This window comes from Gracilinanus agilis, chromosome X, assembly GCF_016433145.1.
Source record: "Gracilinanus agilis isolate LMUSP501 chromosome X, AgileGrace, whole genome shotgun sequence".
In the NCBI taxonomy this organism is placed as follows: domain Eukaryota; kingdom Metazoa; phylum Chordata; class Mammalia; order Didelphimorphia; family Didelphidae; genus Gracilinanus; species Gracilinanus agilis.
The window spans coordinates 51,412,515-51,436,883 of record NC_058136.1 but is presented as its reverse complement, the minus strand read 5'-3'; the positions used below and the strand labels follow the sequence as shown (position 1 = coordinate 51,436,883).

The following is a 24,369-nucleotide window of genomic DNA, read 5'->3' as shown; positions in this document are numbered from 1 at the left end:
AGGCCGAGTACACCCGGATCTCGCTGTGTTGGTCTGTGGTCAAGAGTCTGGCCCCATCTGGACTGAAACATGCTGCATTGACAGCATGCTCATGAGGCATCCAGTGAAGGAAGCAAGATTTCCCTCTGACCTGGCGGAGGTCCCAAATTTTCACAGTTTGGTCCACTGAGGCTGTGGCCAGCAACCAGTCACAGTGAGGATTCAGAGCTACGTGGCTCACCTTCTTTTTGTGCAGCCGAAGATTCCAGACCTCTTTGCCATCCATGTTCAGCAAAATCACATTGCCCACACTGTCTCCAGTGACCACCACCCGGTTTGTGGCAGACACATCCACACTGGTGTACCAATTGTCCCAAGTGTTTGTTCTGGCAAAAACCCGAATGGTGTTGCCCACAAAGTCCTTCAGGATGGTGGAGCCCTCCACTGAAGAGAAGAACAGCTGGTTGGTATTGAGAGGGTTAAACTTCATCCCGGTGATGCAGCCTCCTGCTCCGATGCCTTTAATGAAGCAGATTTTGTCCAGCACTTCATAGTCCCAGAGGATGACGTCGCCACCCTTGGAGCCCACGGCCAGGGTGCTAGGGTGGGTTGGGTGCCACTCCAGGCACGTTGTTCTCCGGTCAAAGGGGCTGGCTGTGCGGAAAAGTCGGTAGGAGCCCAGAGAGTGCAAAAAGGTCTGCTGAAGACACTGCTGGAAGGATGCCCGAGGAGCTCTGCCCTGCTTGTGTTGGCCCAGGGCCCAGATGATGCTCTGAGGGTATTCCCTCTGGCCAGACAACCCCCCGCCTGAAGCATCATCCCTTCTGCCTGAGCTCTGGGCCTGCGGCCCGCCCCCGCCCCCACGGCCCTGGGCCTGCGGCCCGCCCCCGCGGCCCTGGGCCTGCAGCCCGCCCCCGCGGCCCTGGGCCTGCGACCGGCCCCCACGGCCCGGAGCCCGTACACACCGACTCTTGTCCGGGGGCGGGAAGCTCCTCTTGCCGCGGCCCGCCTGTCGCTTTGGGGCCATTCTGTCTGGGCCCGGAGGGAGGAAGACGGTGACAGCACAGGGGAGGAGCAGCGGGGCCCAGGCCTGCGAGATGTAGCCAGCTGGGCCACGGTCCCGGGGGCGTGTCCTCAGCCCTCCCAGCTCACGCAAGCCGCTTCTGAGGGAACTTCCGCCTTTGGTCCCACCCCCTTCCTCTGTGTGTGTGTGTCTGGGTTTTTTTTTTTTTTTTTTTTTAAAGCGCAAGGCCGGAAGGCTCATTGATGTTACAAGCTACTTGCAAAAGCCAAAAGTTAAGCCCAGAAAATGAACAAAGCACAGTCCCTGCTCCGGACATATTTGAATGCCAAGCTTAAAGGCCGTGTGGGAGAAGCCCAAGATTCCCCGGAAATGTATACTTGCAGCACTTCAGGGCAAACCCCAGGGAACAAAGAACATGTCACCAACGTCGCCTGGCACATAGTAGGCTCTTCATGGGCACCCAGCTTTCCTCTAACACTCTCTCCCAGCCCCTGCCGTTGTATTCGGAGTGCCCCATCCCTCCCAGCTAAGTTAACCCGGGTACCAGATGGGCCCCAGAACCGCCCCCCCCAGATGTGGTCAGAGCAGGCCTGAGGCCCCGGGCCAGCCCCTCCTCAGCTCTTCCTGTATGCTTTGCCACTTGTCCTGGGTTCTCCTAGTTTTATTGGCTGCTGTGTAGAACTATTAAAGCGTTTGTGCTTTCTCTCAGCCCAAAATGCCGCCCATCCCATATTGAATGGATTTAGACCCTGGGTATGAAAACCGGTACACGGGGCCAGTGTGGATGTTCCCAAAACCCCACGAGGGGCACAACAAGCCTTAAAGAAAAGAAAAAGGATGCAGCAAGATTCCAGGGAGATGGAACTGGGGGCCCTGGAAAGCTCGCTATCTGATGACCTCTTCCCCACTAGGGCAAGCATCGTTGGCCCCATTTTAGAGACATTCCGATGGGGACCGGGCCTTGGCCAAGGCTGCTCAGCTGGTAAGGGAGAGAAGCAAGGCCTTCGACTCCAGAGGGCCTCCAGCAGCTGAACCGAACTGGTATTTTGATACAGCAGCCTCCTCTAAGTTAAGAGATTCAATTCCTCTGAGGATTTCCATGACAGCAGATTAGAGCGTGAAACCAGCCACTTTTTGGTACACTTAGCAGGGCTGATTCTTAGAGGTCATGCATTCAATTTGGGGCAATTACTGTCAGTTTAAACGTTCAAGATGAAGGAAGACAGTGTGTAATTAATCAAGCAGTGAGGCCCATGAAGCTTCACCACTAAAGATTTAATGAAATGATGGACAGAGTGCGGGATGGGAGAGGGAGCCGCCCGGAGTTAGAGCCAGAGAGGGGCAGACGGTGGCTCTTTATTCTTGGTTGGTGCTGGGTGCTAAACCTTTTTGCTATTGATCTTTTTGTGAAGCCCTGGACAGGCAACAGGGCCATCAGCACTGTTTGAGTCTTGTTCAAGATGCTGTCGTTCTGAATAGGAGATTCGGATCAAGGATTGAGAATTGAAGCCTTTCTCTGAAGAGCTGGGAGAGAAGCTGGCTCCAACTTCTTGCTTCCTCAAGGCCTCTAGCTCTGGCAAATGAAAGAAAAGGAGATTTGGCTACCTCCCCTGCCATAAGCCTGCCTAGGTACCAGGGGCTTTTTCTAGTCTGCTTAGCCTAGTAACTTAGAGCTCTTCCACTTCTCCAATGAGTACTTTATCTGACTCCTGCTGAAAGGATGAACCTCCTCCCCCTAGGAGAAGTTCCTTATACTTTGGGAGAGTCCTAAGGGCTAGGGATATATTTTTGAAACCCTTACTTTCTGTCTTAGAATCAATACTGTGTATTGCTTTTGAGGCAGAAGAGTGGTGAAAGTTAGGAATGGGGGTTAAGTGACTTGCCCAGGATCACCCAGCTAGGAAGTTTCTGAGGCCAGGTTTGGACTGAGCACCTCCTATCTCTAGGCCTGGCTCTCAATTTTCAAAGCCACCAACTGTCCTCAGGAATATGTTCTTTATGCCAAGCCTAGCTATATCTTCCCAATCACATCTGTTTTTCCTGTAAGCAAAACAAGTCCATCCTTCTAAATGACAGTCCCTCAAATACCGGAAGGCAGCATCATGTCGCAGCTAAGTCCTCCCTTCTCCAGGCCAAGTAGACCCAGTTCTTCCACCCAAGTCTTGTTATGGCTTACTCAGACTCCACAATCTTGAAAAGAGTTTTAGTAAATGGACTGGAATAGAAGAACTAGAATGGGCTATAGGTCTCCTCAAGCACCCAGCATCAGGAAGACAGGGCTGACCCCTGAATGGCTCTGCTGCTCCTCTCTCTAAGTCCCGTATCCTAGTGCTCATTTTGTAGGTAAGCATGTTTGTTTATACATATGTACACAGATGTATTTGTATAAGCATATATGTTTACATGCTTAAACATCTCCTTATGTATGTCAGCTCCTAGCAAAAATTGTGATAAAAATACCTCTGAAGGGGGACAGCTAGGTGGCCCAGGGGAGCTAGGTCTACAGATGGGAGGTCATAGGTTCCTCTTCTCTGTGAGATCCTAGACAAGTCATTGAACTCCAATTTCTTAGCCTTTACCATTCTTCTGCTTCAAAAACAATACTTAGTATTGAGTGAAACACACCTGGAATGCCCTGAGCCCAGGGTATAAAAGGTCATATAATGGTTTCATTCATTGTAATGATAAACACGTGCCTTTTGCAAATAGACAGACTCTGCTTTTGATGTCACAGTGGATGTAGTGCTGGGCTTAGAGTCAGAACGACAAGTTCTAATTTGGCCTCTGACACTGAGCTAGCGGTGTGACTGTGGGCAGGTTACACAGCCTTAGGGTTTTCATGTGTACGATAAGAGTCTCCCAAGGTTGTAATGGGGTTCAAAAGAGATAACGTCTGTAGAATGCTTTGCAAACTATTGCATTCCACTTATTATTGTTATTGGCAATGTTATTCCAAGTTTTGCCACCAAGTGAGGATTACCCGCCATGCTCTCTGCTCAGTTGTTTTGAGCTCGGATGTGGCTTCTATTTTCCTTCTAAGCGCCCTGACTCCATTATGACTATTGCTCGTGCCGAAGTCTGGAATCGGAGATGTGGGTGCACATGCATAATGGTCAGTATCCTATGGTTTGCAGCCACATTTCAGATCCCAGGCATTACGAGCTCTTAGCTAGCTGCGTCTGGCCAGAGGAAATTTAAGATTGAAATCCCTGGTGAGCCAAAGTTAGCTGAAAGCAGAGGACCAAGAGTGAGTCAGCAAGGGAGTAGAGCGTTTCTAAAAGTCACGTATTTATTGGCTGGGATCACTCTCAATCAGATGTCTCTTTGAAGCCAGCCCCTACTGTCCCCCGCCTCCTCTCTTCTGACTCTGCTTAGGGCTGGGGTGGATAGTGAAGGACAGAGGGAGGGCTAGATACAAAAACAAGCTACAGGCACGGTTGCTCCCATGGATGATGTCCTACCCAGTGGTTGCCAGATAAACCTTGTCAGGTTTATTTCACAGCACAGCTAGAACTGGTGGGGGGGGGGGGATGGGATATGGGCCTTTTACTCTAGACCTCATTCCACTGCATCAGGCCAAAACCACTTGATACACTTAAGGCCTCATGTTCACGGTTTAGAAAAAGAAAAGGGAAACGGTAGTCCCTGGGGATGATGGGAAATGGGCATAGTCAGTTCTAAAGTATGAACCTGAGGGAGAAACATTCTTTTACCTTCCCTAGAAATAGGGAAATTTGGAGGAAAGTTGGGTCTGTGGGAAAGTAATGTTTTTGCTGCTGTGGATATGTTGAGTTTGGGATGCCTAAGGGGCATTCAGGGGCAAGTAGAGATATAAGATCGGAGCCAGGATGGAGATGAAGGTCAGATATGTTGTTCTGGGAGTCATCCACATAGAGGTGATCACTGAACCTACGGGAGCTAGTAAGATCATCAAGTTGGATGTTTAGGGATGAAGTCGACAGCCTGGGATGGAGCTTTGAGGGATTCCTGTACTTGCTGGCTGAGAAGAATATGATCTAGGGAAGGAGATAGAAAAAGAATGGTTAGAAGGGTAGGAAGGGAACCAAGACGTTATTTCTTTCTCCTTCCTTACCTCTTTTTTTTCCAGCCTCCTGTACTGACCTATCTTCAGTCTCATTCAGTCAAGGCATCCATCAAACATTTTCTAAACACCTTCTATGGGTACGGTGTTATGCTAAGTCCTTAGGATGCAAAGTCGCAAATTAAAAGCAGTCTTGGCCCTCAAGGAGTTTAATGGTCCCACCACAATTAGTGCAGTCATTCATTTATTCCTTTCACCAGTATTTATCTCACAATGCAAGGCACTGTACTAGGCAAGGAGGGCAATATAAAAATGAGTACGAGTTGATCTCTGCCCTCAGAAAGCTTTTCTAGTCTATTAGGAGAGAGATAAGATGTGTACAAATAAATGTAGTATATAGCAGAACATTAAACATGTAAGAGAACTGAATTTTATGTTAGTTCAGGAGAGAGAGAGAGAGAGAGAGAGAGAGAGAGAGAGAGAGAGATCGATCATTTTGACCTGGTAGAGATGAAGGAAGTCTTTATGGATAAGGTTGAAAAGAGGAGGGAGGGGTAGGAGAGATGTGAGGGCTTTCCAGGTGGAGGAACAGCTGGAGGAAAGGCAACGCTGATACCTAGTTGGGGCAGTGATGTAGAAGATGACTCCAGTTTGGCTGGAGTATGGGATGTTGAAAGTGGACCCATGGAAGGCTGGGGCCAAATTATGGAGGGTCTTTAGTTTCAGGCAAAGGAGTTTGGATTTTATTTGGTAGTCAATGGAAAGTCATTAGAAGGTGCTGAGCAGGGGTTTACACGATTCATTTGATGTATTAATGAGGGAGAAGGAGTTAATGGCTGATAATGACTCAATGTGTTATTCCTTCTGTATAAGACTTGCATTTAAAGGGGTCCTGCAGGGCAGGGGTCTTTTGGGGATCCCTTAAATGACATCACCCCAATTGGGTGTGGGCAAGAGGAGCTCTGAATGGCAGAATCTCTACCTTGAAATGTTGGTACAGCTTGGGGAAATCATGATGCGTTTTTCCATTACCACAGAAGGAGAGACTCCAAAGAGTTAAACACACAATTCAATATACCAAGATTAAAGCAATTATTGTAAATTAGCTTAATCATTCCTCTATGTGCCTTCAGAGGCAGGTTTTTTTCCCATTGTCGCTACCAAATAAATGAAGGCTTGTAAATACAGATAAACTTAATTTTTAAAGGATTATCTATGCTCAAAGGTTCCAATGCTTTTAATTAAATCCCCCCACACCCCTGTTGTACAAAAACGAATGGCTGTGTTGTGGCACTGTGAGACATCAGGAGGGCACAAATGAAATGGTGGTAAAATAATGGTCCACAGTGTGACATTTGGCTCTATTTTTGTTTCTCAGTGGCTCTTGTAGAGCCCCCGATTGGCCAGTGGGAGCCCTCTTTTTCAGGATCTTCCCTGCCAGCATTTGGCTGGCGACCAGGGCAGGAACTGGCCAGGAAGTACCTGGGATGCTCCGGAGTGGGATGGGAGAGTTGGAGTTCAGAGACGGTAGAAGAGATGCTGACTCTCAAGGGAGGGGTGTTCAGCTCCCAACTATGGCCAGAATTTCTTTCTTGGAGAAGGAAGTTCACACCTAGCTGCAGGCAGGGGGGCTGATGGGAGGAGGTGCCATTCACACCTCTTAGATGGTCTAGGCTAGGGCCCTGTTCACAGGCTTTCCTGTGTATCTGCAATGCTAATTAGATCTAGTTTCAGGAAATAGCTGAGAATGAGACACAGAATTGCACTTGCAGGAACTCTTCTGATTTTGTGCCTCTGCTGAGGATGGCTGGCTAAGGCTGTACACATACATGTAGGAAGCGGCCCACTCAGGACAGAAGAAATCACACCAGGGAAAAAAGGAGAATTGAAAAGTGCGGATGGGTCAAAGCAAAGAGAATGCCTTTTGTTCGATGTTTGCTGCTCGACAGAGTCAAGATGGTCCCATTTGGGCCAATGATGGGGCCTTTGGGATTCCAGATCAAAGATACAGAGGAGTTTTCAGTGCAAAGGCAGAAAGCTGAGGTCCAAGTACCGAGGGCCTCTCTAATCATGCCTCTGCTCCTTGCAGTGATCTGGAGGAAGTTACTTCCTTCTTATGGGTCTCAGTTCTGTCACCTGTCTAATGAAGGGGGTAGACTAAATGGCCTTCAAGACCGCCTTTAGCTTGAAAGCTTTGTTCAGGAGTGGATGTAGGCTTTCAAGGTCCAAAACACAACCCTTGTTCTCTCTCAAGGGCCTTGTGGTTTAGTTGGGGAGAGCAGCCAGGGCAGGAAAGAGGGGGATTACCACTGAGAACAGTCCATTATCCTTCTGTTTAGAGAGATCGCTCCTGAAGCAATATGGCCACCTGTCTGGGGCATGGCCCCAGTAGGCAGCCACTGATTAGTGAGGTGATTTTGGTTGGGGTACTGTCAGTCAGCCAGTCAACCAGCATTTATTCAGGGCTGGCTATGAGCCAGGCACCCTTCTAAGTACTACGGGTGCAAAAAGAGCCAATGAGCAGTCTAGTCTGTACCCTTGAGGAGCTACCTCCCAGGCTCATGGGAGAAGGTTGAGCGTGGGCGAGGCCTGGAATGTCAGTCTTTAGGGAGACAGGGAGAAGAGAGGAGGGCATGTCCAGCAGTTGCAGTGGTTCATGAGCCAAGGCGAGCCAGCCTCTGATTTTGCTCTTGGGCAAGTCTGACTAGAATTCTTGTCAGAGACTGGACCCGTGACTTTATTGGTATGGGGGAACTCCCAGGAGAGGAAACTCACTCTGCATTGCAGGGCAGCATCTCTTCTTCACTTTAGAGTCCTGAGAGGTTAAGTGATTTGTCCAGGATCACACAGCAAGTAGGAGCCAAAGGTGGATTAAATCAAAGGCTACCCAAAATCTTCACTCTTTTCTCCCGAGGGGACTTGAAATTGTTTTAAGATGCTACATGGAGAACGCATAATAAGTAGACATGTGCCCCAACATCCAGTTATCCATTCATCTAGGACACTACAGAGAGACAGGGAACCGGACCTAAAACCCTATCAGAGGGAGGGGGTCGCATTGCATTTGGGGAGTTTCCCAGTGCCTTCAGCAACCTGTGAAAGAAAAAGATGGAACATAGTTGCTTTATGGCTGGGTAGAAGAGGAAAGGTGAAGCAATGGAGCGCAACTGGGCGTCCAAAAGACCCAAGTTCAAATGGAGCCTCTAGCCGCAGACACTTCACCCCGGTGTGCTTCCATTTTGTTCTTCTGTCAACTTGGGCATGCTAGCAGCACCTGCCTGCTAGGGTTGTTGTGAAGACGTGGCACAGAGGGGATGCTGTACAAATGTTAGATACCATCATGATCGTTAGTTATTATCACTAGGTTTCAACTAGGAAAAAGGGAGGCACCAGATTGTGTTGGGCCTTGAAAGGAGTCGGGGTTTTATCTTTAAGGCAGCATTAAAAGTTTTGGGGAACGGGGGCAACTGGATGGCTCAGTGGATTGAGAGCCAGGCCTAGAGAAAGGAGGTCCTAGGTTCAAATCTGGCCTGAGACACTTCCTAGCTGTGTGACCCTGGGCAAGTCACTTGACCCCCATTGCCTAGCCCTGTAACAAATAAAATTAATATAGAAGGATATATATTAAAAATATATTAGGGTTAAAAAAGTTTTAAAAAGTTTTGGGGAATGGAGTGACTCGTGTGGCATTTTTGAGTCAGAGAACCTTGCTTTTCATCCCACCTCTTCAGTGCTGTGTGACCTCAGCAAATCACTTAACCTCCCTGGGCTCTAGTTTCGTCATCTCTAAAACAAAGGGGCTGAGTCATAGACCTCTAGGGCCACTTCAGGCTCTAAATTTATGGCTGGAGCTGCACTCCACTCACCATTTCAATTTGGCAGTTGTATAGAGAATGGGTTGGTGAGAGGAGCAGCAGGAAGACCAATTAAGAGGCAATTATCATAATTCAGGCGATGGCCTCAACTATGGGAGTGGAAAGCAGGGAATGGAGGTTGTAGAAGTGGGATGGACAATACTGGCTGAAAAACACATTAAGCCATTATCAGCCATTACTGCCCTCTCCCTCATTAATTCATCAAATGAATCATGTAAGCCCTTGCTCAGAGGAGATCAGTTCAATCCAGGGTTTGCGATAAGCCTCACACTCTACCCTGTCATCTAGCAGCACTGGGAGAAAGAATTTCAGGGTTAAAAAGAGAGCATTTTATTTCCTGGAGAAACACGGGGTTCCTGAAAGCCCTGGGCATTCTTCCTAATGCAATCCAACCCCCTCTCTCCCTCCTGTTGGCCTTTGGGCCCAGCTCACAGCCTCTCTGCAGTGTCCTCTCTAAACATGCGTGGAGATCGGCTTCTCCAGTTTGCTGCTTGGGCTCCATGGTTTGTGGCTCGCACCTTAAAAGCAATCCAGGTTGATGTTGCTCCCTCCCTCCCTTAATGGGGGGTGGAGGGAGGGTGGCAAGGATTTAGTGCCAGCTCGGTTTTCTTTCTAAAATATCGGCACCTCTGAAAGTCCCGAGGCCCCTGTCCCCAGGTCTGACACCCATACGAGAGAGTTCAGAGGAGCATGGAAAAGGTTGGGATGGCCCCTTTGAGGGAATCCCTGGTATATTTTGCTCCCAGATGGAATGGGATCAAAAATGAGGTTCCCCTGTAGGGTGGGTCGCATGACTTCATGAGGACGGAACATTTGAAACCTGGCCCTGGGGCGGGGCCAGGAGGTCCCACAGTGAAGGAAGAAGGTGAACCTTTTTTTTGGTTGGTGGGGAAGATGGACCAGGAGTTCAATCCCATCATTTACTCAGAAAAACCAATGAAAAGAGACATTAACAAAAGACGTGGCCAAAGGTTAACGCAGAAGAGCAAATGCCACTGGATGACCCAGGAGGCACCTTCCCTTCTTACTCCAGGGATGCCCCTTTGTTCTGTGGCCCAAGAATTCCAGGCTCCTGTTTCCAGGTCCCAGCAAGGCTGAGCCCTCTGTGGTAAAGCTTGCCCTACAAGTAAGCTTTTATGCTTCACATCAGTAATTGTGGTGTCTTGGCCCCCAAGACATTTGATCATCGGGAGGTTGGGCATATTACAAACAAGGCCCACATTTACAACCCAGCCTTGATATTTACACTTGGGCAGGAGGGGAGGAAGAAGGAGGGTCCAGGACCAGTGGTGAGGCCCATCTAGTAACTATTAGCATAATTGGAAGATGACCAAATCTCTCCCTTGTGCACTGCAGATACAAAAGCTCGACCTTGGAGGAAAGCGGGGCGAGATCCTCGGAACTTTGTTCATTTCAAGTCAGTGCTGATCTCCCATGGGTGTCAGGAGCTGTCCCCACCCCCGCCCCCGCCCTCCAGCCCCCACTCTTGCCCAGGTGACTCCAGGCTCTGACCTCTGGGCTGAGTTGGAGGTTTTCCTTACTCGCCACACCTCTCTTTTTCATTGGCGATGAAATCGTTCATCACATTCATTTGTGAACTGATTCTACTAATGGGACAATGGATGCAAAAGTGCCTTGAAAAATACCCAGCGGCATAAAATAGAAGCACCCTATTTGCTCCCCTTTAGAGTTAAATACTGGGAGACATTCAAAATATGAACGTGACTACTTCAGGGCTATGATTCTTTCATTTGGATGTAAGAGGAGGGGAGGGAAAAAAGGAGAAACGATTGTCATCTTTTCTAAAGCTGGATTGGACCTTTGACTTATGTAATTATTTTAAAATATTTACATGGCACCTACTATGTGTCAAGCACAGTGCTAAGAGTTTTATAAATATCATTGGAAACAGAGGCAAACCAAGGTTAAGTGACTTGCCCAGGGTCACATAGCTAGTAAATGTCTGAGACTAGATTTGAATTCAAGTCTTTTCTGACTCCAGACTATCCCCTGGGCCACCTTTTCAAATTATATAAAGCTTTGAGTTTGAAGATATCTCCGAGGTCATTTAGGTCAGTCTCCACATTTTGAGAGAAGAAAAGTGGGAATCTCAGTAAGTCCAGCAAGTTGCCCAAAGCCAAGAAGTTTGTGGCAGAGGCAGGATGATGTTACCAGGTACAAATGTTTATTCAGGACTTGGCTTTGACCAAAAATCCAGGCATGCTGAGGCCTTGAACAACAGGTATTTTGGAGGCTTTGGGCATATCATCTAAACTCTCTGTTCCCTCTTCTGTAAACCAAGGGATTGAGACTAGAAAGTCCTTCCCATCCCCAGAGCTCGGGGTGTCTCTGCTTTCCATTCTTCCCTGATATCTCATGTTGTCCAACTTTAATAGCCTAATGGTGGGATATTGGCATTTCTGCTTTCGTTTTCCTCATGTTGCAGGGTTGTTGTGGAAAGTGACCAAAGTGCCATTAAAAAGTGGGGCCAGCCCGTGACATGACTTGTCCAGTGAAAGGGGATTAGCTGAAGTCAAGGCATCTGTTGAGCCCAGGTTTAGACTCAGATGCCATGGAAAATGTGATTTCGTCCCCCCCCCCGCCCCGCCCCCAAATTACAAATGGTTCTGTTTCTCTGATTCTCCATCAGAGGCACAAACTACAGTCTTCTTGGGAAAATCAGGCTAGTGATAGAAAACGCCCAGCTCTTCGGATGAAGAATGGATAAGAGTTTCTTAGACGTAAAGCCCTGACAGAAAAGTAATGCGAGCTCTCCTAGTAAACTGTATGTCATCTTTGGGAAGCCAAATCTGATCCATGGCTCCCAGTGGCCATGCCATCTTGGTTGGCCCCATAGTAGAGGCAGGAAGATGCAGGTTTGGTGTGCTCGGACCCATGGCAAATGGTTTGGGAGACCTCTGTCAGTTTTCTAGTGTGAGCATTTACATCTCAGAAATCAAAGGGCTTGGTTTATCGTGTTATTGAGTGTCTAGGCTTGAGAAAGTGTTCATGATGCATGAAGCAGGTAGAAATATGTTATAGTAGGACATATGTCAATATTGGAGGAATAAAGTGAATAGGGTAGAAATTGATCTGGATGATCCTCTATGGAGGCCAAGATGGCTTTCCGTCCTAGGTCTTGGCCTCCCCCACCTTCAGAGACCCAGAGTTGTAGACAGCTTGGGGAAAGGCTGTTTGTAATGGCTTCTTCGGTGATTTTTTTTTCTTATAGTTTGTATTTGTACAGATTATATTTCCATTTCCAGTCTTTCACTTGAGTTTGAATTCTTGGCATCCATATTGTAATGGGGAATCTTTGTTTTGTTTTTTGTTTTTTTTTTTTTACTGAAGAGCAAGGATCGGGCCTATCTTGGCCCTAAGGAAAAGGTAAAGCGTCCTTGATTCCTGGATGGAATTATAACGAGGAAAACATTTTTCTTGCCCAACAGATGTTTAAATCCTAATTATTCTTCCTCTAGTCTAACAAGTATCTATTATGAGCAAGGCCTGAGGGAGTGACCGGCCTCTAAGCTTATCTTCTCCAAGGTCTATCCTGCCTGGCCCAATCAGGATATCACCAGCTCCAGCGGGTATGATCAGAAAAACAGGCTGATTGTAAAGGCCTCTCTAAAATGGATTTCCTAAATTTTCTCTTGATTATCTTCCCTCCCTTACCACCTCAGCTCTCTATAAATAAAAGAAGGAAGGTTAGAATGAGAAAAGGATATTGGGTTGACCTCTTGTCTGGTCCTCAGTAGAGACCCTGAACTCTGGTTATGGAATGGCATCTCCTAGAGATGTAAGCCATTCTTCATTCTCCAGCTACGTGGACATACTTTGAAAAGTCCCTTCAGGTCTACGTGTTTGTTTTGATCAAAGAAGTGTTATATTACTGTCTAGAGCAGGGTGCTCTGATAGGGTCTAGAATTGTGCGATTACATTTCCCTTCAGTGTCTTTCTGGCCTCCATTGTGAATGGAGGGAAAAACTACGGGTCATTCAGAAATGAAGCCCTCGCCATACACGGGGCCTCCCCTTTGGAGCTTCCCCTGTTCTGTCCAAGCTACTATCTTGGGTTGTCCACCTCATTGGGAATGTGTGCTCTCTTCTTCACCACGATCGATCGGGGCCCAGCCTGGGCAGAGTGAGATTGATCAGTGGGTAGTAGTAGAGCCATCCCCCAGTTCTGCTTATGGCTTTTCCTCACACCCTTCTCTAGTTTTGAAGTCCAGTCCCCCAAAGCTTTAAACAGAGCCCTTACCCCCCCCCCCCCCCGGCGTCTCATTGAAGTGTTCATGTACCTTACACTGAGTGAAGATTTATAGCTATTTTCTATTTCTTTTGGATTTGTATTTAAACAGTTATTATTTATCACTCTTTCTTTTGTTCTTCTGAGTGAATTGCAGTGGAGTCGATATGACGAGGGGTATAGGCACACACACATGCGAAAACCGAGAGGTAGTGTGTATCATAGTTGACTTTATTGAATAGGCGTGTATTATCACATGAATGTTGGTTCCCCCCCCCCCCATGCTATTCATGGCACTGACTGGACACAGTTTTTATTCTTAGCCAAAAGGAAGCATCTGCCCACACGGTATCTACTGACAATGAAATCCTGTGTTTGGGCAGCCACTCAGCACAGCCTGGGGGTTTCCCAGCATCAAAAGTCAGCTAGCAAAGGACCCCTCGATTGCAGAGGTAGTTGGTGGTTCTACTGTGGCCCACAGAAGGAGGCATGAGATACAGATTCATTAAATACGGTGGGGAAATAATGTCCAGCTTAAGTGGTTCTCAACCGTATGGCCATTCTAGGACATACAAGTACTCACCAGACTTTGGCACGGCTGCGAGCACGCATTCAACATCAAAGCATGCAAAGTAGTATGTGTAGACAAGAATTGGTTTTTTGAGTGATAACTTCAATTTGGCTTGAGTACCAAGAATGAATCAGAAAAAGTTAAGCTAGATTTCTGTGCGGTGACTAGCAAACAGTAGAAGGGTTTTGGACTATTTTCTGCGTAACTGGGCCTGTTCTGTGGCGTTTAGCAGTAGTATAACTAAATATGAGAAGACTTCCATATCATTATGGTGATATATTTCACTCTGTATTTTGTGTGTGATCTTTTTTGATCTGGGCCTTGGCAGCAGTATTGGGGGCAGGATCACTATGGAGTTAAGAAACGGTATTTCAAAAGTCACTTAGCTGGAACTTCACAAAAGATCCTCTAAGATTTGTTGGGTTTTTTTGAAAAAGGCATTTGGGATTGCTCTGAATACAAATATAGACTCTATCAACAAAGGTTCTTTAATTCATTTTTTTTGAAGACTAGAAAATAAGGCAAGTTATGTCTTAAAAAGATGACGTATGCACACTTTTCGCTACTAGCTCCACAAGCTTGATTACATGGCCAAATCTTCCCCCCGCAGCCAGGGCGAACATTGACAGCAGTACATGCCGCGACCAGAAAAGCGACCCAAGGCCCAAAGCAGTCCTAGCATGAAGTTTCCAAAAAGGCTTGGTGACATCTACAGCACAGGCACTGTATGTTTACATAAATTAAGATAATGTTCTATTATCAACCACAAAACTGATAAGTTCCTGAAAATCACAAGGCAACAAGAGGGACAAAGTTGTCAAAATAGGCATCTCCAGATGCTGCTGTTCCTTCTGCCTTCAACCTTTTCCAAATCTCTTGGCCTACCACAGAAGGCTGAGGGGAAAAGTCAGCCTCGTTCGAGTCTCTTCCACCTGCCGGTCTGTGATCTCTTGATCCCTTGGTTGGGAGTTTTTCAAGTTGACGAATTACTTCTCTCTTTGACCACAGCTAACCTTTTCACCACTGGAAATCAGTTGTCCATACGAGCAAACATCTAGGCCTTTTCACTTTTATGACTCTTATACAACAACCACATAATTTACAAGAATGAGTTTTATAACCAAATTCCCAAAATGTCATGCCACACATTTCCCAAACGGAGCCTAAGCCAACATGCAAGTCTAGTCTCTTGAGGGGAAAAATAGGGATCCATTCTCTCTCTCTCTCTCTCTCTCTCTCTCTCTCTCTCTCTCTCTCTCTCTCTCTCTCGGCATTTTTTTTATAGCAGGAGTTTCTATTTTGGTCCATGACTGGAAGAAAACTAAGATTAACAACAACTCTTAAAAGGTTGACTTGGCGATCTGTTCCTTTGGGATGGTGACAGCAGTGACCACATTTGAGGACAGAGGATTGGTTTTTCTTTAAGTGGCAGATAGAGTATGTCAGCTAAGGGGAGGCAGATAAGGACACTATTGCGGCAGTTCCCCAATTGACTTTTCAGGCTACTCTGTTTCCTTGGGGTGGTACAGTGTATCTACACGGGCAAACTGAGGTGAAGAAGTAAGGCTTTTAGCTGTAATATTCAGCACCCACCACTTGCCTGCAAAAAAATAAAGTCCTGCCATTACCTGAAATGCTCAGGCTAGAACTGATCCCCTTTGTGAAGTTCAACTAATGGAGTTTCTCCATTTCATCGGGAGATGCAAGCAACTAGAAGTAATGTAGGAGTCCCCCCAAAAGGCAATGATCTCTACAGGCCTTTGAGCTGTCCTCCTTCAGTGACCAGGCCCTAAAATGCTGAGGATGTGAAACCTCTGATTTTGGACTTTGGGATTCAGTTAAATGTTTCCTTGCAGGCACTCAGGATTCTGGAAACAGGTTCCACCTGTGCAGGTTTACCATCGACTAGGTGAGGCAATGAATAGCTATTGGCACTTCTCCCTGTAGCCAAATGGAATGGTGCCCTTGGAGGCTAGGGAGCAGCAGAAGGAAAGGATTTTCCACTGCCTTAGACTTTGCTGGTCCTCTAAAGTCCAGGGAGAATCATTTTTGTCTCTAAGAAATCAGGATAATAGAATTTTTGGAATCATCCTTAGCATAAACAGTAAAATGCGAAGTGTTTTTTCTCAAAAATATCTGTATAAAGTATCTGTATAAAGTATACATATATATGTGCACAATTAGAAAATACCCCTTTAAATAAAGTTTAAAACACCCTCGCCAGCTGATTCCGTCACAATTGGGCACCATTTTTTAAGAAGTAACAAACTCTAGATTGATGAACAGTTTAATTTCAGCAAAAGCACATGAATCCATTCGATTTCCCTGGGGACCAGAGCCTAAGGAACTTGAGTTGTGCAAGTGCTAAGGTGGCTGGCTTCTCTCTTAAGCTGTGTTCTCAGTCTTCATGAATAGGCACAGTTTTGTTCCTCTAGGAACAGCAATGGACTGCTTCTTCACTGGGACCTCATCTACTTCATCACTGCAGTTTGGAATCAGTTTCTATTTTCTTCTTCTCTATCCAGTGCCTACAGGGTTTCTTCCTTTCCTCACCTGTCCCTCCTCAGCAGACCACCTGAGAATACACAATCAATGCAAGTCCTTACACTCAATACCCCCGCTGCTGACTCTGGTAATTGTGTTCCTATTAGTACAATCATGGGGCTTTGGGGTTTAGCAGTAGATTTACAGAGACACAGAACTTGGATTTGATTTACTTTCTTCTTTGTCACACGAGTCCATGCTGCACTCTGCTCAAAATGCCTCTTGGCTTCCAACGCCATTCTCTGAGGTCTTCGGCCTCCGGGTTCATGCAGATGGGATGGCTCCATTGTGGCGGGAACGTGACCTTTCCAAAGGTGCTCGTCTGTTATCTGTAAGACAGAGAACACAAACAACTCTGTAAGCTTTAGATTCTAGAGGATTTAGATCCTCTAGCAAGAGGTTTTTCAAACAGTTCCCAAAGACCACTTCGAATAACTATGTAAATAAGTCACATGGTTCATAAAGGTGCTGCTGCTGCTAGGCCGCAGCCTAACAGTTCTACAGTCATCGAGAAACGATTTGTGTGTAAGAAAGATCAGAGGGATAAAAGAAAGCAAAGGTGACGGCAAATTCCTGGGCAAAAACATTAGAGTGAAAGGCTCCAGAGATGGTTGGTCCCCTTTGTTGTAAACTCTTTTAATTCAATATGTTCGTTCTCTCTCTCTCGGCTATCCCAGAGCAGGAATGAGTTTGGGCTTTTTACCCTTGACTCCCATGCCAGTCAGCCCTGCCACCTAATATTTAAATGCATGACTGTCTGATCGGAACAAATTCGGTATGTTATTATATATGACTACATTAGGGGGACAAATGCCAAGTATCCATCTCCTCCAACCATCAGAGGAAACGGAAAGTTTGGGGGGCACTAAGAGTTGCTGAGAATACTTTTTGTTTTAACAGGAAACTGCAGTTTGATGATGACTGCTATGTGATTATCACCTCTCTTTTAAAATGCAATTGATGTGGGCGAAAATCCTTTTCTGACAAAAGCATAATATGCTCAGAATGAGACTAGGTCCCCAGAAATAATGACTACTACCAGCACTTCCATAAATGCTAACGCTTTACACTTGTTAATTTGTTAATTCTCGCAACATCCCCAGGAGGTAAGCCCATTTCCTTCCATCCTATTATCTCGGCTTTAGTGATGAAGGTTACACAGCAAATCAGTGAGATGATCAGGGTTAGAATGCAGAGTGAATGCTCAAACATTGGGCCATGCTTCTTTGGGAGCTAGACCGTTTCCCTCCTGAATGAGAATTGCATAGGGAAGATCTAGTGACATTGGACAGTGTAGTGTATCTGTCCCTTAGGAAATAGGGTTAGCCAGTGGGGTACTCCTGATGGATTCGAAATGCCTGAATTATAGAACAGGGTAGAGCTAACGGGCTCTCCTGCCCTTGGTCTCCATAGCACTATTTTGGAATTCACTGAATTGACAGGCCTAGCGTGGTTGGGTGGGTGAGTGGACTTTCTCTACTCAGACATACATCTGAGTCAAGGATTATTTGTTGATCCCTTTTAAATACACCATTAAAATGCATTATTCTGTATAACCAGTAGAGGGTAGAAATAGCATTCATGGGTAAATTGCCTTTCCCTTAGATGTCACTGGTTGACATCAAGATTAGCTCGGGATGTCCTTTTGGCATCTTAGCGCAAATGAATTTATGATAGAACTTTCCCACTAGTAGCCATTTCCTCACATCCAAAAGCCATCGCAGATGAGTATAATGCCAAGGCAGTGGTCCTTGGAGCTCTCTCAGCCTGGGGAAACTCCTTTAATGCCATATCACTGCGACCAATGTATTACTTCCACTTCCTGCCCTCTTTGGGGAAGGGACCAAGGCTAAGCCCAGGACGTTACAATGCCTACCTAGTGACAAAGGAAGCAATACCTGACAGCAAAATTGGCTGAATGGTTGTTCTTCATGTTCTTGTTGAAGTTAGCAGTATAATTTGGGAAAGACACAATGGGATGATGGTCTTCTTTCTCACATGCCCAAGATCCACCAGGGGTGGAGAGTGGCATTCTCAGCATGAAGGTATATTTCACCTGCTATGTTTATCATATCACCCATGTTTCTTCAGTAGAGCAGGGAGAAGAATTTCTGTGGACCTCATTGCAGGTACATGGCTAATGGATAGAGTTCTGGGCTGAAGGTATTTTGGAAGACCTGAGTTCAAATATGGCCTCAGATACTAGCTGTGTGATCCTGAGCCAGTTGTGTCAGTTTTGCCATCTGTAAAATGAGTATAACAAACACCTCCTACCTCCTGAGGTTATCATGAGGCTAAAATCAGATAATACTTGTAAATTCCTTAGCACACTTTAAAGCACTGTGTAAATGCAATTATCATTAGTTGAGAGGGGACATTACAAGTTCTGTTTTGGACAGTTGCTGACAGGCTGTCCAAGTAGAAATGTCTAATATACACTTGTGATGCGTGACTAGAACTCAGCAGAGAGATATGGGCTGAGAGTCATATATAATTGAACCTAGAGGAGGTGATGGATTCTCTAATAGGAATATGAAGAGAAAAGGGCCTCTTAAGGGACATCCTTGGTTAGGGGGTGGGACATTAATACATGTATGGCCATGATCCACCAAAGGAGACTGAGAAGCAACAGTCAGACTTGTAGGAAAACTAGGGGGACAGTGTCACAAAAATCCAGGGGCCTTCATAGTGTGAAATGTGACAGAGAACTCAAGAAGAATAACAACTCTAATTTGTTCAACACATTTTGCAATTTCAGAGAGTAATCTCAATTGAGGGATGAGGTCAAAAGCCAGATTGCAAGGGACTAGGAGGTGAGGAAGTGGCGGCAATCAGTGTAGCCATCTTGTAGTTGTGTAAATGATCATTTGAGGGGATGGGGAAAACTGGGGAAAGCTGCTAGAAGAGATGGACTTGTACATTAGAAATTGAAGCAAAGGAGGATGGGCTGGAAACTTAGTCTTAATGGTCTTAATTTTCACAGAAAAGAAAGAGAAGAAAAGGTTTGGCCAGCTGTTGTGGATAGGAAGTAAATTAGGGATTTAGCCATTTTGAGGGCTGAAAAAGCATAAATCTGTAGTGTGGACTTTAAGCAGCATGGTTGTGTACCTTCCTTCTGTAATGTTCAGTAGAACAGGAATAAGATGAGAGAAAGTGTGTGGCTGATGGTCACAAAATAGTCATTTTTGTGGGAAGAGGGAAGTGAGACAGGATTTTGGAGGCTCTGTTCACGAAGAGACCTCCTTTGTGGAGGTGAAGCAAACAGGTGATAGTGATGGTACAATCGTTTCTGTGTGCAGTTGAGGAAATGGGATGCCAAAGCATCTTGTATTTTGAAGTGTCCCCACATATAATAAGGGCAGGAAAAGAAGTCATCCCAGAGACAATGAGACGATGAGATATGGGACAAATCAATTTCGACAGAATTGAGGAAATGTGCCCTGAATAGAGAAGGAAGCTCTAATGATAAATTAAACAATTCCAGTGCAATTCTCATCTCAATGACACAGTTAAACTTTTAAACTAGAAACAGGTCATGCTGGGTAATCGATATCCTTCATTACGTGCAAAGAAATCCACCCAAGGAAAAATGAATCCTTGCATTATGGCGGTGTCTTAGGTTGGCGGAAGAGATGGAAGTTATTTTAATGAGGATGGTAATGGAAAGCAATAATATTAAAGGACTTCACAGACTACTGTGACTATAGACATACAACTCCCATTAACTGTAATAGGAGTTAAGCACATGTAATGATAACAAAATAGACCCCTAAATGTCTTTCCAATTGGAAACGCAGTCTAGGTACTCGCATGCTCTCACATGGAAAATTGTGATAGCAAAATTGATTTCACGTTGAAATTGCCCAGGGTCTGGTATGGGCAGTTTCCCTGGGTTAGGGAGTGGAGGAAAGAAATATCTGCACAATGAACATCTTTACTTTTCTCATCTTCATGGTCATTATTAGTTTGGTTATTAAGAGAAAGTTTCAATATTTGCAATGAATTTATTAATTCAGTAGCTCGTTATCAGCATGCAGCTCTGCTGTGCTCAGGAAAAAAAATAAATTATATTTTATAAAATGGCTGCAGTGAAATTCCATCACTTTTGTCTGTTTCACTTTTTTTCTTATTCCTACCTGGTAGTAGGAACTCTGCTCTCTGTCTCTATTAGAAGCTTCATAGTTGCAGCCTCTCAGTTCTAATAATATTGAGGTACACACTCAATTACAGTAACTTTGGGGAGATTGAAATACGTGATAAAAGTAGAGGCACGTGGCACAATAACATAGCTTTACGGCCCTAAAACTTAATCCATATTAAGCTCCAAATGTAGAAAATCTGCTATGCTTATTATTATTATTATTATTATTATTATTATTATTATCTGTTATAAACCAAGATAGTTCCCAAACATCCAGAATGAACCTCTGGGGATTTTCAATGACTATCATTTACATAATTGATAAGTGGACTTCAGAGAGATCGTGCCTTTGCATTTCAGTCAAAGATAGTACTCACAGGGGAAAACCATCTATTATTTAACATTCCAACTGTATAAAAAGTCTGTCGTTGATTATCTTTCGACCCAATGACAAAGCCTAGTTGCCCTTTTAACAAAATGTCATTGTTCCATTTTTTTAAATTCTAAATTGGAGAGAGATCAAATAAAATGAGCATTTTGACATACAAAGTGGAATCGAAAAAGGATTGTACATGAAATCATTAATCTATTACATACGGCTTTCTTTTCCTTTTCGGCACATACTAAATTCAACATGTAACTTTTCAAAGCTGTCCTGCTTGTCTATGTATTCTTTGAGCCTTCTTTTTCTTCTCTTCTGTGCTTTAAAGAAAAATGTTCAATGACTTTTTTTTTCTTTTAACAACCATATTGGATAGATCACTCTTTCCTCCCCAAATTGGAAAGAAAAGACAAAGACCCAACTCTTGTAACAAATTTATGCTAAATCAAGCAAAGTCAAGTCCCAGATTGTCCATACCCCAAAATGCATCTTGAGTTCATCACTTTTCTGGCATAGATATCATACTTCACCAAGATCAGAGTTCTTTTTACACTGTTGCTATCATTCTCCTAGTTATGCTTATTTCACCCTGCATCAATTCATAGAAATCTTCATAGTTTCTCTGAAACCATCTCTTTTGTCATTTCTTATGGCATAAAAATATTCTATTACACTCATATATCATAATTTATTCCACCATTCTTCTTGGTTTCCCCTCCCCCCAATTAGTTTCCAGTTCTTTGCTACCAAAAAAAAAAAAAAAGAGCTGCTACAAAATGTACATATGGATCTTTTTCTTCCTTCTTTAATTTCTTTGAGCTAGAAAGCCTATGGGTGGTATTACTGAATCAGAAGACTGATGCAGAGTTCCAAACTGCTTTCCAGAATAACTAGACCAGTTTCTTGCTCCAATAATACTGCATTAAGTATTTTTTTCTTGTCCCTTCCCCAATACTTTTTATCTAATCATCTTGAAGCAGATCCTCAGGGTTGTTTAAATGCATTTATTTTATAATCTGTGATTTAAAAAATCTTGACTGCTTGGATTTTTTCCTTTGAGAAATCCTTTGATCACTGGGGATCTGATATTGGAGAAAGAGCTCTTTTTATTAAATATTGGAATCAGCTTTTATATAATTTCTATATGAGACCTTTATCAGAGAAGCTTGCTGCAAAGATTTTTTTTCCCCAATTAATGGTCTCGCTTCAAATTTTAAGCATGTTGGTTTTGTTTGTCCAAAAACTTTTAAATTCTATAAAAACAAAATTGGTCATTTTATCTTTTGTGCTACTCTTTATCCCTGAGGTGGTCATGACACTTCTCCCTTATCAACAGTTACAAAACATCTTTTTTTCCTTATCCTGCTTATTTGTTAGTGATATAATCTTTTATGTCTAAGGTCAATTAGACTTTATTAAGTTGGAGCTTTTCTGGGCACATGGTGTGAGATATTGGTCTAACTCTAATTTCTGATAGACCGTTTTCCAGTTTTCATCAAATTTTGGGCCCTTGCCTTAGCCCAGCAGCTGAGGACTTTAGGTTTATCAAACACTTTGCTATTAGGTTCATTTGCTGGGTCTTTTCTTCCCAATCTTTTCTACTGACCAACTTTTCTATTTTTCAACCTATCAAAGAGTTCTTCTGACTAATGTTTACAACATGATATTTACTGTTAAGCCCTCTCCATTCTCACTTTGCCCCCCCCCCCCCAATTAATTTCCTTGAAACTTCTTGACCTTTGATGCTCTACATGACTTTATTTTTGTGGTTCTAGCTATTTTGGTAGTTTGGAATGGCAAGGAATAAGTAAAGTAATTTTAATGAATAAAAAAAACATTTCCTGAGTGCTTATTATGTTCAAGGTCCTGCAGATAAAATCAGAAAAGTAAGGGAGTCACTGCTCTCAAGGAGCTGCCATTCAAAGGGGGGAAATAACCCACATGGAAGGTTTTAGCTACAAGTCAGATAATAATGCCTCTTCTTTCATGGTATTTCCATTGAGGAAATCACATCATTTGTGTTGAATCATGTAATCCGGCCAACAATATTCTTTTCTGGTTCTTTAGGAGCTGTGATCCTCAAACTTGCTGAAGGAGTTGCTAGGCTGTATCTCCACAGGACGATGGCTAAAGTCATTGTCTTTTTGGCTTTTCACATGAATTAGAGGGGAGATGGTGGTCATGGACCACATGTTCTCCCTCAGCTAGGCCCAGTTGCCTGCTCCTTTCTCCATAGTTGTTGTTTCCCTGGATAATGGTAGGCTACAGAAGCCTAGGAATGGATAATTAATAGTTTTCTAATTATTCAAGTTTTTCTCTTTCTATAAAGAGCTTCTTTGTTAGTATTATAGTATTAACATAATTACAGTTTGCCTTCTTTGGTACATTCCCAAATACTTCAAATATCTGTAGTTAGTAGCCAAATTCCTTAATATGATGCAAAAATATTAAATACTGGCAAAGTGGCTAAACTGTTTAAAAGATTTTGGCTCATGGTTTTCTTTTTCTGGTTTGGGTATCATGATTATATTTTATCTTAGAAGGAGTTTGGTAGGATTTCTTCTTGTATTACTTTTACAAATAGCTTAAATAATATTGTAATTGATTATACTTGGAATGTCTGCAAGAATTTACTTGTAAGTTTTTATTGTTCTGGAGTCATACATTAGGTGCGTGATACAGTAGTCTTCTTTAAGGGCGACTACACGTGGATCCTAAGTGTCTTTGGATGGCTCTTAATGATGAGATCTTAAATCTCTAGACTTGGCAACATCGACTTAGAGTTCTAGACATCTTAATTTCCATTCAAAGATCTATTGCTGACAACTCTATGGTCGTCTAGGTCTCTGTGCATCTCTCTTTCACTTCATCTTAATATCATCTCTTTTTGTCTCTATCCCAGTGGATCTCAACCTTCCAACTCTTGGGTCCTATAAGTAAGGCTTTCCTATTGCTCTTCTGGGAAGAAGCCCTCCATTTATTTCATTTTCATGTTAAAGAAAAAACCCTCAAAATGTTGCTATTTCCTGATGGCAAGATGGTCCCAAAACAACAACAACCTAAAACCCTGTTTGGGCTACTGAAACAATAATGTCAGGCAAGTAAGTAGCAGGAGAAAAAAAGAACATCTTATTCAAAAGAACTACATATTATAAGAGGTATCTGGGAATCTCTCTACCAAGAGGCATGCAGGACTTTTATGAATACAACCTGAAATTTTCCAGTTGGAAAGATATTAATTGCTGATGGTTAGGCTAGGCTAATGTAAAAGAAAAAATTGGGGAGGATTCCTTGAAGCTATCCCAATTAAACTAACACAGGATTATTTTGGAGAGTAGGAAAAATTCATCTGGAAAAATAAAGAGGTCAAGGATCTCCAGGGATACAATGGGGAAAAAAGGAATGGAGGGAGTCTGGCAGTGCTAGCTTTCTAATTGTATTATAAAGCATTAAACTAAATTGGTACTCCTTGAAAATAGGACAGATCAGGTAAATAAGACCTAGAAGCATTCGAACCCAATAGCGTATTATTTGTCAAACCCTAGTACATTAAGTACTAAGGT

The 24,369-nt window shown here is 44.1% G+C and overlaps 2 protein-coding genes across 2 annotated transcripts in view; both read right to left on the bottom strand.

Moving 5' to 3' along the window:
- The window catches only part of LOC123253673 (DNA damage-binding protein 2-like), a 6,621-nt gene extending 5,566 nt beyond the window's left edge, over positions 1-1,055 (bottom strand). Inside the window, exon 1 of the mRNA XM_044682828.1 lies at positions 5-1,055. Within this exon, the coding sequence (XP_044538763.1) occupies positions 5-1,006 (1,002 nt within the window). The 5' untranslated portion in view covers positions 1,007-1,055. The remainder of the gene's footprint in view (positions 1-4) is intronic.
- Positions 1,056-15,993: 14,938 nt separating this feature from the next.
- The window catches only part of DIAPH2 (diaphanous related formin 2), a 923,935-nt gene continuing 915,559 nt past the window's right edge, over positions 15,994-24,369 (bottom strand). Inside the window, exon 28 of the mRNA XM_044682826.1 lies at positions 15,994-16,612. Coding sequence (XP_044538761.1) covers positions 16,548-16,612 — 65 coding nt within the window. The 3' untranslated portion in view covers positions 15,994-16,547. The remainder of the gene's footprint in view (positions 16,613-24,369) is intronic.